Raw genomic sequence first — 14,708 nt, 5'->3', positions numbered from 1 at the left:
CCTCTGGCTCCAAATACAAGGGTTCCTGCTCCCATCACAGAGTCCGTGAAGGAGAGGCAGACAGGCCCCTACCTACACAGCTGCTCCTTCTGCGGCCTGGGCTTGGGGGAAGAATATCGAGTGACTGCCTCTCCTCCCCTCCAACCCTAGGTGGCCTCTGCATTTGAACTCTGACTCCCAGGGCTTCCCTAAGCCTGATATTGATTGCCCCGTTCACCCAGATCTGGTGGCTCATAAGAAACAGACGGATGTAGGGACCCAATGCAACCTTTTAATTCCAAGCAGAGTCCCCCTCCCCCAGCATGGTCACACACACAGTGGAAAGGGATGCCAGGGTCTGGGCAAGAGCAATACCCAGACCTGGGCAAAAATATAGATATCATTATATACACATGTGGACTGGAAAGAAGTCAAGCTGGGGGTGTGAGTAAGGTAGGGCAGGGGCAGGTGAGGAAAGCAGCTGGGGGGCCCCAATAAATTACATTCTTAAGAGAGCATAGTGTGGGGGTGCATGGGTGTGGGTGACAGCTGGTAGCCAGAACACTCCAAAATGTGCCAGGCCTGGCCTCTGGACCCCATCCAAGGGAGGCGGAAGGCCCAACTTCAGCCTGGTGCCTGGCTTGCTGCTGGAATTGCCATTGTATGGCCCCAAGGCAGGTGGAGAGCCAGGGTTGTGTGTAGGTGGCTTCTCTACCCTAAGCTGAGGCTTCTGAGGAAGCCGCAGGGCTGGGGCAAGAGGCTTCGAAGCTCAGGGATTGCAAGAGGAGATCAGGGCAAGCTGAAGGAATGGGGGTAACCTCGCTGCCAGAGGCTGGGCTGGGGCCTGTTCCCACTAGAGTCAGAGGAGCAGGAGGCTGCAGTGCGGGAAAGGTGTCAAGAGTGAGCATGGGAGGGCTGGGTGGGCAACACCAGAGCCTGGAACTCTTTCTGCCTGACTGCTTCCCACCCTTACATCTTCCCTCCAGCTGTTCAAGACAGGCCTGACCACCAATGCCCCTCATCCCTCCTCACCCTCTGCTGGGGGTCCTTCATGTGGGGTGAGGGGCAGAGGGAGGGTGCAAACAGAACCTCTGTGTCCTGGAGCCCAGGCTTGCTTTGCCCTGTGCAGGGAGGGCCAGGGAGGAGAGCAAGAGGCTCCCAAGCGTGAGGGGAAGAAAGTCCGTGTTCACTGCCCAGGACCGCAGAGGCCTCAGCCCCTGCTCTACCTGAGGACAGGAGGCCACCCTACTTCCATCCCACCTCCTGCCCCTCCCATCCCTCAGGGAAGAACCCTGAAGCAGCAGGGGAGAGAGGCTGTCCAGGAGCAGGTGAGGGCTATCAGAAGAGAGAGGCCTTCTTCTTGAGCTCATTCCGCTTCCACAGAGCCAGCTTGCCAAACTCTTCAGGGGACATGGCAAACACCCTTGAGAAGTCCTCTGCGGACAGATGCCTCTGCACGGGAGAGCGGAGGGAATGGGGCAGCTCAGCATGGGGTGGGAGCTGCACTGAGTGACCGAGGGGGACACTCATTCAAAGAGGCCCCAGGTCTTCCCCCTGCCGGAGAGTGCCTGTGGGGTGCCCCCCCCACCCAGGGCATCTTCCTTGCCTACCTCCAGCCGCATCCGATCCACACCCGGTGGCAGCTTGGTTCGGCCCTTGTTGGTCACCACTAGCATTTCATAGGGATAGATCTGGGGGCAGGGGGAGGAGAACTTAGATTCACAGAATGTCATCAACGGACCCTCTTCGACTCCCTAGGCGCCCCCCCATCAACCTGCAGAGGCCACTGGGGTTCATGCCATCTTGTCCTCTGTCTCCCCCATTATCCCTGCCATCCCTCCCATTTTCAACGTCAGGAGAACCCCACAGTGCATTCCACTTGCCTGGCCTCTCCCCAGCCTCCCGCCCCGCTGCAGGCGCTGGGTCCCCTGCCCCTCACCTTCTGCTCCAGCACACAGGGCAGGGAGTTCCCCCGGTCCATCCTCCCCCTCTGGCCCTCTCCGTTCTGGGGAGACCAAAGCCGCAGTGAGCCAGAGTGGGGCAGGGAGACCTTCCCAGCCTTACCCCAGCTTCTTCTTCACCAGGCAACTCTGTGGCCCCACAACCCCCCACCCCAACACTTCCAGGTGCCAGGACCCGGCTTCTGCTGCTCTGCCTGTTCCCCTTCAGGAGGCGCTCACCTGCAGACCTGTGAAAGAGAAGGCGCACGGTTCAGAGGCAGCTCCCAGGTAAGCAGGCCAGCACATCTGACCTCCCAGACCCCTGCCCACAGTCCAGATATCGGCTGCCCAGGGTCCCGTGTAAGCCCCTTCCCCAGATCCCGGCACCAGGCTCCCATTCTCACCTGGGCTTCCAGTCTCACTCCCCGATGGGCTGAATTCTGTGGACTGTAGCTAGAAAGGAGGCCAAAGAATCAGAGACAGTTGGGACATTCGTCTTTGGTCCCCTTCACTTTGGGGGTCTCCCCGCTCCCTGAGGGGGCCGAAGTGGCACCGTGCCTCAGCACCCACATGCATGCTCCTCCCATGTAGTCTATAGCTCTGGTCCTGAGACCTTACCCGGCTCAGGGTGGTCCTGCCATAGGCGGGGAGAGAGGAAGATTTAGACGTTCCCTGGTGCAAGGCTGGAAGAGAGCAAAGGCCCTGGGTTCAGTCCCTTTGGCCCCGACAGCCCTTCAAGAGAGAGCTCCCTCACTGGCCTTCCACGCCTGGGGCAGGGCAGGAAGGGGTCACGCTTAGGGGAACCTGGTGGGCTTCTCCCAGCTCCCAGCTCCTACTGGCCACCTTCAGCAAGCAATACAGTGCTGGCAAGTCTCAGCTTTCTCTACCACCATCCTCCTTCTCTCTATCTAGACGTGGCCCAAATATACAACAGGGCCCAATGCCTGAGTGTGAAGATTGAGAGTCAGCTGGAGCCAAAGCTCACATCCAAAAATGAACCTCTGGGATACACAAAGAAATCTAAATCGCCGGGCTTGGTGGCTGACACCGGTAATCCCAGCACATTGGGAGGCCAAGGCAGGCAGGTCACATGAGGTCAGGAGTTCGAGATCAGCCTGGCCAACATGGCGAAACCCCGTCTCTACTAAAAATACAAAATAAAGCAGGCGTGGTGGTGCACATCTGCAGTTCCTGCTACTCGGGAGGCTGAGGCTGGAGAATTGTTTGAACCTGGGAGGTGGAGGTTGCAGTGAACCGAGACTACGACACCACACTCCACCCTGGGCCACAGAGGGAGGGGCTCCATCTCAAAAGAAAAAAAAAAAAAGAAATCTAAAATTGAATCACAATAATTACATTATTATAATTTTGTTAACAATGTTAGTAATAAAATCTAAAAAAAATTTTTTTGTAGAGGTAGGGTCTCACTGTGTTGCCCAGGCTGAACCTGACCTCCTGGACTCAAGTAATCCTCCTGCCTCTGCCTCTGCCTCCCAAGTACTGGGGCTACAGGCATGGGCCACCTGCGCAGTTAGTAATCATATTTGTTTGTTTATTTATTATTTATTTTTTAAATTATTTTTGAGATAGGGTCTCAGTCTGTCACCCAGGCTGAAGTGCAGTGGTGTGACCATACCTCACTGTAGCCTCGACCTCCCCGGCTCAAGTGATTCTCCCATCCCAGCCTCCTCAGTAGCTGGGACTACAGGCAAGCACCATCATACCCAGCTAATTTTTTTTTTTTTAGAAACCAGGCCTCACTATGGTACCCAGGCTGGCCTTGAACTCCTGGGCTCAAGCAGTCCTCCCACCTTGGCTTCCCAAAGTGTTGGATTACAGGCGTCAGCAACTATGCCTCGCCTAGGAATTGAATTTTAAAAGTCTGACATTATACTACAGAAAGAGTCATGCTGTCAGCACTGTCGCTGGGGATTGTACCAGCAGTCAACAACTTCACATCAGCATTACTGGACCTCAGCCTCAACTTGCACACTTAATAGGATCTCTACATTTTCAAATACTGCAGATTAGAATTCAAGAAAGTTTGTGTCCAGTAATACGTTTTCCTAGAAATAACTTTGTACCTAAGATTCTTAGCTTGAGGTAATCTCAAAACGCCTTCACCTCCAATTACAAGAAATGGCTGGCATCTATAGCAACTGTTTCCACAAGTATTTTTGTATAAGTAGTTAACTTCCATTGATTCAAAACTATGAGAACTATCTTCTTAAAATATTCCTTTTTTTTTTTTTTTTTTTTTTTTGATACAGAGTCTCACTCTGTTGCCTAGGCTGGAGTGCAATGGCAGGATCTTCGCTCACTGCTACCTCCACCTCCTGGGCTCAAGCAGTTCTTCTGCCTCAGCCTCTGGAGTAGCTGGGATTACAGGCACCTGCCACCACACCTGCTAATTTTTGTATTTTTGTTAGAAACAGAGTTTCACCATGTTGGCCAGGCTGGTCTGGAACTCTTGACCTCAGGTGATCCACCTCCCAAAGTGCTGGGATTACAGGCATAAACCACTGCATCCGGCCTCTTCTTAAAATATTCGTATGAAATTTGTTGCTTGGAAGAGTTTGATTATTGTGAAAACCTCATTTCTCCCTCAACACTTATTTTGAAAATAGCTTTCACAATAACCATTCACTATTGAAGCATTTTACTCTTGCAATAAGGATACATTTATTCAACCGACTGATAGAATTTCAACCTTCAATCCCTGCACAAAGATTTTCCCCTCCAGGTTGCTGATAGAATGCTTACGTGTGTTCCAGAGCAACTATTCCAGTGTCACCATTAAATCAGCATGACACACCTGTTCATGATTCTAGAATTCAGGTTGTTTTAATATATCAGTAACCTACGCAGTCATGTGATCATTAATCACCCACAAGTTCAGGGACGCCAAAGATGACACGGACAGAGGTAGGTGTAAGGCCGGTTGCCTCGCTGGGAGCTCGGACACGCCCATCACTCTCCACGCCTGAAATTACGTCACCAGAATCTGCACTCAGCATCTAGCTTCCCCACGCACACCTCTGCACTCAACACTAAACTCTGCACCCAGCACCTAGCCCGCGTCGGAAATCCCCTCTGCACTCAGCACCAGGATCTGCACTGGACACTAAACTCTGCACTCGGCACCTAGCCAGCCGTTGGAAAACCCCGCCAAAATTTAAAAGAAGCCCCACCAAACCCTGCCCAATAGCTTATGGCCCCATCCAGCCCGCTCACTGGAAATCCCACCTACCTACCTATAGCAGCTTGCCACGTCCACATCCTGTTTCTCCATAGCCAATCAGAGCGCCTTCCCTCCCTATATAACCCCATGCCTGAGAGGAGTCAAGTGTGACTTCCCTGGCCTCTCTCCCCGGTACCAGGGAACTTCGCCCAGGAGCGTCTAATTGTTCTCATGCAGGCCTCAGTTTCCTCATTTTAAACTCGGCAATATACCTCGCAGAGAACAAACGTTACAGTAGGCATCTGGTATTCGACTTCAGGAGGCCAACGTGGAAGTTAAAGAGCTAATCTGGGCTGAATAGAAAATTCTGGCAGAACACTGACACTGAATAATCCAACCTTCAGGCAGCCTCTGTCCACATCAGTCTTCTGGCCTTAAATCTTGGTTCCACATTCTCTAAAAAACCTGAAGCTCTTCCACCCACAGAGACAGCATTCTGAGAGCTCTCCCTAACCGCCTATTAACCTTGAGGTCCTTGCATTCCCCAGTTGCAGTGGTTTTCACCTCTGCTCCACATAAGACAACCCTTTCAAAGGGTCACGCCCAGGATCTTGTCATCAGCCAAACCACGCTGCCTAAAAACCGTCAGCTTGGACGGTTCACTTTGTGGCTTTGGCTTAGCTCCAACCCTACCATGCACAGCTCACCAACCTCATGGAGACCTCCCGTCCTGCCTCCCCCACCACCTGCCTTCTGTCGCTACCTTCTCAGCTTCAGCCCTGTGGCTGGGCACAGTAACTACCTTCATCAGCTCCTCCTCGGTGTAGCCTGGACCCTCAGCACCTTCCTCACAAAACGCTAACCCAGGGCCAACCCAACAGCTGCCCTCCTGCCCCGGCTGTGGACATACAGCCCACTTTGTAGTGATGAGCACCACAACAAAGGCCAAGCCTCCCCTCCACAGCAGTTCCAGATCCTCTCATCAAGTCTCCAGACCCTCTCACCATTCCTACCAAGTCTCACCCTCTAATGCTCAGCAGACAACTCAGCTTCTCATCTGGCCTGCTCCTGGATCCAAGTTCCCAATCCCCAGGGGAGGCCTTTCAAGGCCAGCCTCCCACACATTCTGAGGCTGAATCTCAACCAGCCCTCAAATTGAATATATATATATTTTAGAGACAGGGTCCCGCTCTGTCACCCAGGCTGCTGGAGTGCAGTGGTGCAATCACAGCCCCCATCTCAGCCGCTCACCTAGCTGAGACTACAGGCACACACCACCACTCCCAGCTAATTTTTCTATTTTTTGTAGAGACAGGGTCTCACTATGTTGCCCAGGCTGATCTCAAACCCCCGACTTCAAGCAGTCCTCTCACCTCAGCCTTCCAAAGTGTTGGGATTACAGGCGCAAGTCCCTATGAGACCTTTAATGGAAGCCCTGGGCACCCTTCCCTTCTTTCTCTGTACAATCTCACTTCCTCCTCACCATTTCCTGCCACATATTAGCAAGCCGAAGACCCTCAAGCTCCTGACTCTGCCCCATGCGTTTCCCACCGACAGTGCTCTACACGGGCCACTTCATCTTTCCCTGAAAATCTGCCTCTCTTATTATCTCAGTTCCAAGTTGGTCATTACCCAGCACCCAAGACAAAACCCTCAACTCTGCTCTCTCACACCTCCCACGTTCAATCAGCTACTGGATTCAATCCAGCAGATTCAATCGTCTATATATTTCTGAAATCCATTCCCTCTTCTCTGGACCCACATCTATTTTTAGCGCTTATCCAGACTATTGGAGAGTGTAGTAGATTGTTTCTGAAGATGGCCTGTACCATCGCCTCCCATCTTTCATGGTCTCTGCAGTGAGACCATGTGGTGCCTGTCATCAAGAAGTAGAGTCTTGGCCGGGTGCAGTGGCTCACGCCTGTAATCCCAGCACGTTGGGAGACCCAGGTGGGAGGATTGCTTGAGCCCAGGAGTTCAAGACCAGCCTGGGCAACATGATGAAACCCCATCTTTACTAAAAATACCAAAATTAGGCTGGATATAGTGGCTCATGCCTGTAATTCCAGCACTTTGGGAGGCCGAGGTGGGTGGATCACCTGAGGTCGGGAGTTCAAGACCAGCCTGACCAACATGGAAAAACCCCGTCTCTACTAAATTACAAAATTAGCTGGGCGTGGTGGCACATGCCTGTAATCCCAGCTACTCAAGAGGCTGAGGCGGAAGAATTGCTTGAACCTGGGAGGTGGAGGTTGCGGTGAGCCAAGATCCAGCCATTGCACTCCAGACTGGGCAACAAGAACAAAATTCCATCTCAAAAAAAAAAAAAAAAAATTAGGCCAGATATGGTGGCTCACGCCTGTAATCCCAGCACTTTGGGAGGCCAAGGCGGGTTTGAGAGAAGCCTGGCCAACATGGCGAAACCTCACCTCTACGAAAAATACAAAAATTAGGCTGGCAAGGTGGTTCACGCCTGTAATCCCTGCACTTTGGGAGGCCGAGGTGAGTGGATCACCTGAGGTCAGGAGTTCGAGACCAGCTTGACCAATATGGAGAAATCCTGTCTCTACTAAAAATACTAAATTAGCTGGGCATGATGGCGGATGCCTATAATCCAAGCTATTTGGGAGGCTGAGGCAGGAGAATCACTTGAACCTGGGAGGCGGTTGCAGTGAGCCAAGATCGTGCCACTGCACTCAGAGTGAGACTCCATCTCAAAAAAAAAAAAAAAAAAAGTTAGCTGAGCATGATGGCTTGTACCTGTAGTCCCAGGTACCCTTGAGAGGCTGAGGAAGGAGAATTGCTTGAACCTGGGAGGCAGTGATTGCAGTGAACAAAGATTGTGTCATTGCACTCCAGCCTGAGTGACAGTGAAACTGTCTCAAAAAAAAAAAAAAATTAGCTGGGCATGGTGGCATACACTTGTAATCCCAGCTACTCAGGAGGCTGAGGCAGGAGGATCATTTCATCCCAGAAGATGGAAGTTGCAGTGAGCCAAGATGGTGCCACTGCACTCCAGCCTGGACAACAGACCCTGTCTCAAAAAAAAAAAAAAAAGGTAGAGTCTAGCTCTCCTCCCCTTGAGTCTAGGCGCCCAGTGACTGGCTCTGGCAGCTACAATGCAGAAGCCGCACTATGCTGTTTCCTGTTAGGCTTCAGAGGCTTTGCAGCTTCCATTCCTTGGTTCTCTGGTCTCTCCTCTCCTCTCCAGCTGCCGAGCTCTGAGGAAGTCCAGGGTAGGCCCTCGATAGTGAGGCATGGCATTCGAAGCCTGCCCCGCTCCCCATCTCTTGGCCTTGCTGCTTACCACCCCGCAGTGTACCCTGTGCTCTGTAATTCCAGGCTCCTGGAGGCTCAGCCAGCCAGGATGTCTCATGTTCCCAGCTTCACTCCCACACTGTTCCTAACGGCTACGGTGACCTCTCCCACACACTTTGTCTGGCTTGCCTGGTCTCAGCCTTCCAGACTCAGTTTAGGCTGGGCGTGGTGACTCCCACCTATAATCCCAGCAGTTTGGGAGGCCGAGGCAGGATGATTGCTTGAGTCCAGGAGTTTAAGACCAGTCTGGGCAACACTGTGAGACCTTGTCACTACAGAAAATTTTAAAAATTGGCCAGGCATGGTGGCGCACATCTGTAATCCCAGCTACTCAGGAGGGTGAGGTGGGAGGATCGCTGGAGCCCAAGAGGTGGAGGTTGCATTGAGCTGAGACTGCACCACTGTATTCCAGCCTGGGCAACAGGGCAAGGCCTTGTCTCAGTACAGCAAACAACAACAACAAAACCCCTTAGTTTAGTCTCCCAGGCCCCATTGCTGTGCTCCAAAGCACCCTGCCACCTTGATCATGATACCTGCCACACCATGACAGTTTCCCGGTCGACCGCAAGTGACCAGAGGACAAGACTAGATTTTCTCACTGCTTATATGCCCAGTGCCTAGCGCATGGTAAACACCCAATAAATGGTTGTTAAACCAAACTTGCTGAAACTGTTTTAGCTGATAATATATTTTATCATCTGACACTGTTCCATGACTGGGGTTTTTTCTCCAAGGAGAGCAGCTTTGGGTCAGGGATGGCATATTCTGTCTTACGTCCACAGACGCACAGAGTCAGGCCTCTGTCTCTGGCCAGGTGACTCTGAGCCCCTCCACGGTACTCACAGGTATGGAAGGGTGTCCGGTCAGGCAGGGAGCGGGTTTTCCTTCGGATAGGCAATGACTTTTCCATCTCTTCTTTCAAGATCATCTTTCCCAGGTTGGAAGTAACCTGAGGAGGGAGAAAGGAAGATGGAGCCAAGACTTAGACACTTGTTTCTTTTTTTTTTTTTCTCTGAGACAGGGGCTCACTCTGTCACCCAGGCTGGAGTTCAGTGGCACAAACATGGTTCACTGCAGCCTTGACCTCCTGGGCTCAAGTGATCCCACCTTCTCAGCCTCCTGAGGAGTTGGGACACAAGCATGTACCACCACACCTGGCTAGCTAATTTTTTTTTTTTTTGTAGAGATGGGGTTTCACCACGTTTCCCAACCTGTCCCAACATCCTGGACTCAAGCTATCCTCCTGCCTTAGCCTCCCAAAGTGTTGGGATTTCAGGCATGAGCCACTGTGCCAGGCCTATACTTGTTTCTTATCTCCAAAAGGTCCAGAGTTGGGCACGCTGCAGGCAGGACTGGGGATATTTCCCAAGTGGCTGGTCCATGCCCTGGAGCTCACAGAGCCTCTCATTCGTGGCTGACACATGGCCACGTTGGGTTTGGCCACCCTTGAGAGCCAGGAGTCAGAGCTGCTCAGAATTCTACCGCGGCAGCATCCCTGTCCCTGTCCCAGGTCACCCTGCCCAGGGCCCAAACCTATGTCACTGTCAATGGCCTTTCCATGGTTCTCCCACCTCCCCTGGAGGCCAGTAGCTCATGCTCTCCATTTTTCTCTTTCCATGGGCCACTTGGCCTGCTAGCTCCCGGCTGTGGTGGGACCACCCTTTTCTGTGCTTTTGACCCTAATATCAAGTAGTGTTCTCCGGAAAGTAGCATAAAGTCGAGGTGTCCCTTCATAAGCAGAAACCTGGGCTCCTAAAAAGAAGAGGCTGTCCCACGTGTTCCAACAAGCATGCTTTTTGGGTAGGAGCCCCTTAGACTAGCTACGGAGCCAGACCTTTTGTCCCCAAAAAGACACAGAGTGGGCTGGGCGTGATGGTTCACAGCTGTAATCCAAGCACTTTGACGACTCTGGAGGCTGAGGTGGGAGGATCACTTGAGGTCAGGAGTTTGAGACCAGCCTGGCCAACATGGCAAACCCCATCTCTACTAAAAATACAAAAAAAAAAAAAAAAAAATTAGCTGGCGAGGTGGCAGGTGCCTATAATCTCAGCTACTTGGGAGGCTGAGGCAGGAGAATCTCTTGAACCTGGGAGCGGAGGTTGCAGTGAGCTGAGATCATGCCAGTGCATGCCAGCCTGGGCAACAGAGCAAGCAACAGAGCAAGACTCGTTTCAAAAAAAAAAAGACAGGGTGGAGGGTGTGGGTGGTGAGATGCTACCTTACTGAGTTCCTCTTTTTGACGCTCCCTGAGAGCCTTCATTTCCTCTCCAGAGTCGTCATCTTCCTCCTCCTCCTCTTCCTCTGCTCCCCTCCGAGATGCCTTCCGCTTCCTCCATTCTGTCTCTAGGACACACAAGCAAAGGCAGGTGGGGAGTCACCCACTGCAGGCGGAGGATTATTTGAGTCCAGGAGTTTGAGACCAGCCTGGATAACGCAGTCTCTATAAAAAATTGTTTTTGAAAATTAGCCTGGTGTGGTGGGGCATGCCTGTAGTCCCAGCTACTGGGGACACTGACATGGGAGAATTACTTGAGCCCAGTAATTCAAGGCTGCAGTGAACTGAGATGGCACCACTGCACTCCATCGTGGACAACAGAGTGAGACTCTGTCTTAATAAAGAAATAAATATTTCAACATAAAAATAAAGTAAGACCTGGCACAGTGGCTCATGCTTGTAATTCCAGCACTTTGGGAGGCCGAGGTAGGTGGATCACTTGAGATCAGGAGTTCAAGACCAGCATGGCCAACATGATGAAACCCTGTCTCTATTAAAAATATAAAAATTAGCCAGGCACCTGTAATCCCATCTACTTGGGAGGCTGTGACAGGAAAATCGCATGAACCCAGGAGGTGGAGCTTGCAGTGAGCTGAGATCACCTCACTGTACTCAAGCCTGGGCAACAGAGTGAGACTCTCTGTCTCACAATTTAAAAATAGAGTCAGGCATGGTGGCTCATGCCTGTAATCCCAGCACTTTGGGAGACTGAGGCGGGTGGATCACTTCAGGTCAGGAGTCCAAGACCAGCCTGGCCAACATGGCAAAACCCCGTCTCTACTAAAAATACAAAAAATTAGCCAGGTGTGGTAGTATACACCTGTAATCCCAGCTACTCAGAAGGCTGAGGCAGGAGAATTGTGTGAACTCAGGAGGCGGAGGTTGTGGTGAGCCAAGATCACACCACTGTACTCCAGGCTGGGTGACAGTGCGAGACTCCGTCTCAAAAAAATGAAATGAATTGAAATAAAAACAAGAGTAACATTTTCTCATATGGCCATGAAGCTGGGGAAGCAACACAGACACACACACTCACAGCTGAAATTCAGTGGGTGCAGCAACATGAATGGAACTAGAGGCCACTGACTTAAGTGAAACAAAGAAAGACAAAGACTGCATGTTCTCACTCCTGAGTGGGAGCTAAATAGCGTGTGTGCATGGATGCAGAGAGTGGGACGATGGACCATGGCAATTTGGAAGGGTGTGGGGCGTGGTGATGGGAAATCGCTTAATGGATACAACCTGATTCTTCAGATAACAATACCATAAAAGGCCTGACTCCACCACTGTGCAATCTGTGCAGGCAACTTGTACCCCATAAATGTATACAAATAAAAATTAAGGCCGGGTGTGGTGGTTCATGGCTGTAATCCCAGCACTTTGGGAGGCCAAGGTGGGCGAATCATGAGTTCAGGAGTTCAAGACCAGCCTGGCCAACATGGTGAAACTCTGTCTCTACTAAAAATCCAAAAATTGGCCAGGTGGAGTGGCTCATGCCTGTAATCCCAGTACTCTGGGAGGCCGAGGCAGATGGATCACAAGGTCAGGAGTCAAGATCAGCCTGACCAACATGGTAAAACCCCGTTTCTACTAAAAATATAAAAATTAGCTGGGCATGGTGACTCATGCCTGTAATCCCCTCCAGGAGGCTGAGGCAGAAGAATCGCTTGAACCCAGGAGGTGGAGGTTTTGGTGAGCCAAGATCATGCCACTGCACTCCAGCCTGGGTGACAGAGCAAGACTCTGTCTCAAAAAATAATAAAAATGATAATAATACAAAAAATTAGCTGGGAGTAGTGGCAGATGCCTGTAATCCCTACTCAGGAAGCTGAGGCAGGAGAATCACTTGAACTCAGGAGGCGGAGGTTGCAGTGAGCCAAGATCGTGCCACTGCACACTGCACTCCAGCCTGGGCAACAGAGTGAGACTCCGTCTAAAAAAATAATAATAATAAATTAAATTCACTGGGGACAAAATCATTTATCATTTATCTTTCTCTTTCCCAGAGCTCCCATCACAGAGCCTGGGAGGCAGGAGAAGTTTGATACATGTCTGTTGAGTCATGAAATAAATGAATGGAAAGTAAATAAATGACCAATAAACAGGGCCACTTACACCAGGCGCTATGGGAAGGCAGAGAGTGGGTGAGCAAGGAGCCTGGGGCTTCATGAAGGTGGGAAAAAGCCCACGAGGACACCATAGGGCAGGGGTGGAAGTGGGTTCACATGGCTGCAGCAGGTGCCAAGGGGGAGGGAGTGCAAGGGTCCCAGGGCCCCCATTCCCATCTCCCCATCTCTCCTACCCACGACAGCCAGAGACGGGGGGCAGGGCCAGTAGTCAGTTTCGATCTTGGCTGGCTGGTTGGGGTCCGGGGGCTGGGCTGCAGGGAACTTGGATGACTCAATGATGAGATCCTCGATGAGATGCTTGGTCTGAGGGCTGCCTCCCACAGACTCTGCAGACAAAGGCCAGGGTCAGCCAGGTGTGCCCTGCCTGAGGCCAACCTGGCTACCCTCACCCCTCCCTCTTCACACCTGTGAGGTCCTGCTGGTAAAAGCAGTGTACGCACTGAGCACGGGGCACACGTTTCGTGCTGCTGTCCCTCCATATCCTCTCGTCCCCCTCCAGCCAGCCCCCAGCCCCAGGGCATAGCTTCCCAGTACGCAGCTGGAAGCGGGCTCTGGTGAGCCAGGGGAACACTCACCTCTCTGCTTATAGATGGGTGGCTTCTTGTAGATGTTGGAATCCGGGCGGGTGGTCTCTGTGGGAGGGAGACGAGCAGATGAGGAGGAGGATATGCTGATAGCAGGGAGGCTGGGGCTGAGAGAACAGAGACGATGGAACAGGACAAGGTGGGGAACTCACTGGCCCCTGTCAGGAGCTGAGACAGAGCTGGCATACCTGGCACTGTCCCTCAGGGGTTTGGGACATTTTACACTTTTCTGGCCAGGGGAGAGAGAAAAAGCAATAGGTTCCCCCATCTCTGATGGGGTCCTGGCCTCCTGGGGTCCACTTAGGTCTGAGGTGAGCATATACACCAGAGAGTGGGGGACTGACCATCAGGGGCTTGGGGTTCCTAAAGGAAGAAGTCTTAGGAAACAATGTGGTTGTGCCAAGAAGACCTACCAGGGTGGTGGAAATGGGGCAGGCAGGTCCGGGGGGTTCCAGTGGTTCTGGGGGCCGCAGCCTGAGAGATGATTCCAGGTGACCGGCTGTCCGCCCACACCTGCAGAGCAGAAGCGTGTGGCTCCAGGGTCCCCATCCCCCTCCAACCCACACATGCACCCTGTCAGCTCACACCACCCTCCCTGTCCTCCCATCCTGGCCGGCTGCATCCTCCCAAACCCAGGGCAACGTTGTGGCACAGTTCCAAGGACCTACTGACAGTGCCTGGCCCGGGGAGAAAGGGTGGAATGAGGTCCTGGGTCCGACAGAATGATGGACACAGAGCTGGCCAGGGACGGGCAGTGGGGGGGGTAGTGCTGATTCGGGCACTCCCTGAGCTCTGCAGAGCTTGGTGTGATGTGTGGGGAGGAAGCTGGGGACCCCTGCAGGGCAGGGCAGGGCAAGTTGCAGGTGTGGGGCAGACTCACCTCCGGGGATGGTGGGGGGGATGTGGATTTGGGTGACAGAGAGCGCTGTGAAGGGAGAGGGGACTGGTCAGAGCTACAGGGGCAGATTCAACCTCTTCCCTAGAACCTGAGAGTGGCCACTTCATCCCCCACCCAATGCCACACACTTTCCTGGCCAGCTCTGGGCCACCTCTGCTACCTTGGATCCTTGCCAACCCCCAGCTGCCTTCATCCTTCTTCCCACGGTTCCCTGCACAGAGTCCTCAGCCTTCCCATGGAGGCACAGAGAAGCCCACGAACCTTGCAGCAGCACGCCTGGGGCTCCCAGGGCCAACTCCTCCCTCACTCCCTTCCCCCGCTTCCTCCCTCCCTCCCTCCCTTCCTTCCTTCCCTCTCTCCTTCCTTCCCTCCCTCCCTCCTTCCTTCCTTCCATCCCTCCTTCC

General features: G+C 52.6%; 1 protein-coding gene and 1 pseudogene across 27 annotated transcripts in view; both read right to left on the bottom strand.

Annotated features, from left to right (window-relative positions):
* Nucleotides 1–251: 251 nt before the first annotated feature.
* LOC116558449 lies at nucleotides 252–1,027 on the bottom strand (annotated as a pseudogene). The gene has a single exon (XR_004272009.1). The product of XR_004272009.1 is annotated as a WW domain-binding protein 11-like (transcript).
* DMTN (dematin actin binding protein) overlaps nucleotides 252–14,708 on the bottom strand; it is a 29,566-nt gene continuing 15,109 nt past the window's right edge. For 11 of the 26 annotated variants that reach the window (XM_032288430.1, XM_032288429.1, XM_032288418.1 and 8 more), the window contains 12 exons: nucleotides 14,287–14,331; nucleotides 13,820–13,919; nucleotides 13,398–13,454; nucleotides 12,996–13,148; nucleotides 10,637–10,761; nucleotides 9,262–9,367; nucleotides 2,538–2,602; nucleotides 2,324–2,372; nucleotides 2,160–2,167; nucleotides 1,919–1,984; nucleotides 1,590–1,670; nucleotides 252–1,431 (listed from right to left, as the gene is read on the bottom strand). In XM_032288430.1, coding sequence (XP_032144321.1) covers nucleotides 1,318–1,431; nucleotides 1,590–1,670; nucleotides 1,919–1,984; nucleotides 2,160–2,167; nucleotides 2,324–2,372; nucleotides 2,538–2,602; nucleotides 9,262–9,367; nucleotides 10,637–10,761; nucleotides 12,996–13,148; nucleotides 13,398–13,454; nucleotides 13,820–13,919; nucleotides 14,287–14,331 — 969 coding nt within the window. In that variant the 3' untranslated portion in view covers nucleotides 252–1,317. The remainder of the gene's footprint in view (nucleotides 1,432–1,589; nucleotides 1,671–1,918; nucleotides 1,985–2,159; nucleotides 2,168–2,323; nucleotides 2,373–2,537; nucleotides 2,603–9,261; nucleotides 9,368–10,636; nucleotides 10,762–12,995; nucleotides 13,149–13,397; nucleotides 13,455–13,819; nucleotides 13,920–14,286; nucleotides 14,332–14,708) is intronic. The other 15 variants (XM_032288438.1, XM_032288437.1, XM_032288426.1 and 12 more) reach the window with 3 other exon arrangements.

This window comes from Sapajus apella, unplaced genomic scaffold (assembly GCF_009761245.1).
Source record: "Sapajus apella isolate SASKATOON/1434 unplaced genomic scaffold, GSC_monkey_1.0 scaffold21, whole genome shotgun sequence".
NCBI lineage: Eukaryota > Metazoa > Chordata > Mammalia > Primates > Cebidae > Sapajus > Sapajus apella.
This window is presented reverse-complemented; position numbering and strand designations above follow the sequence as displayed.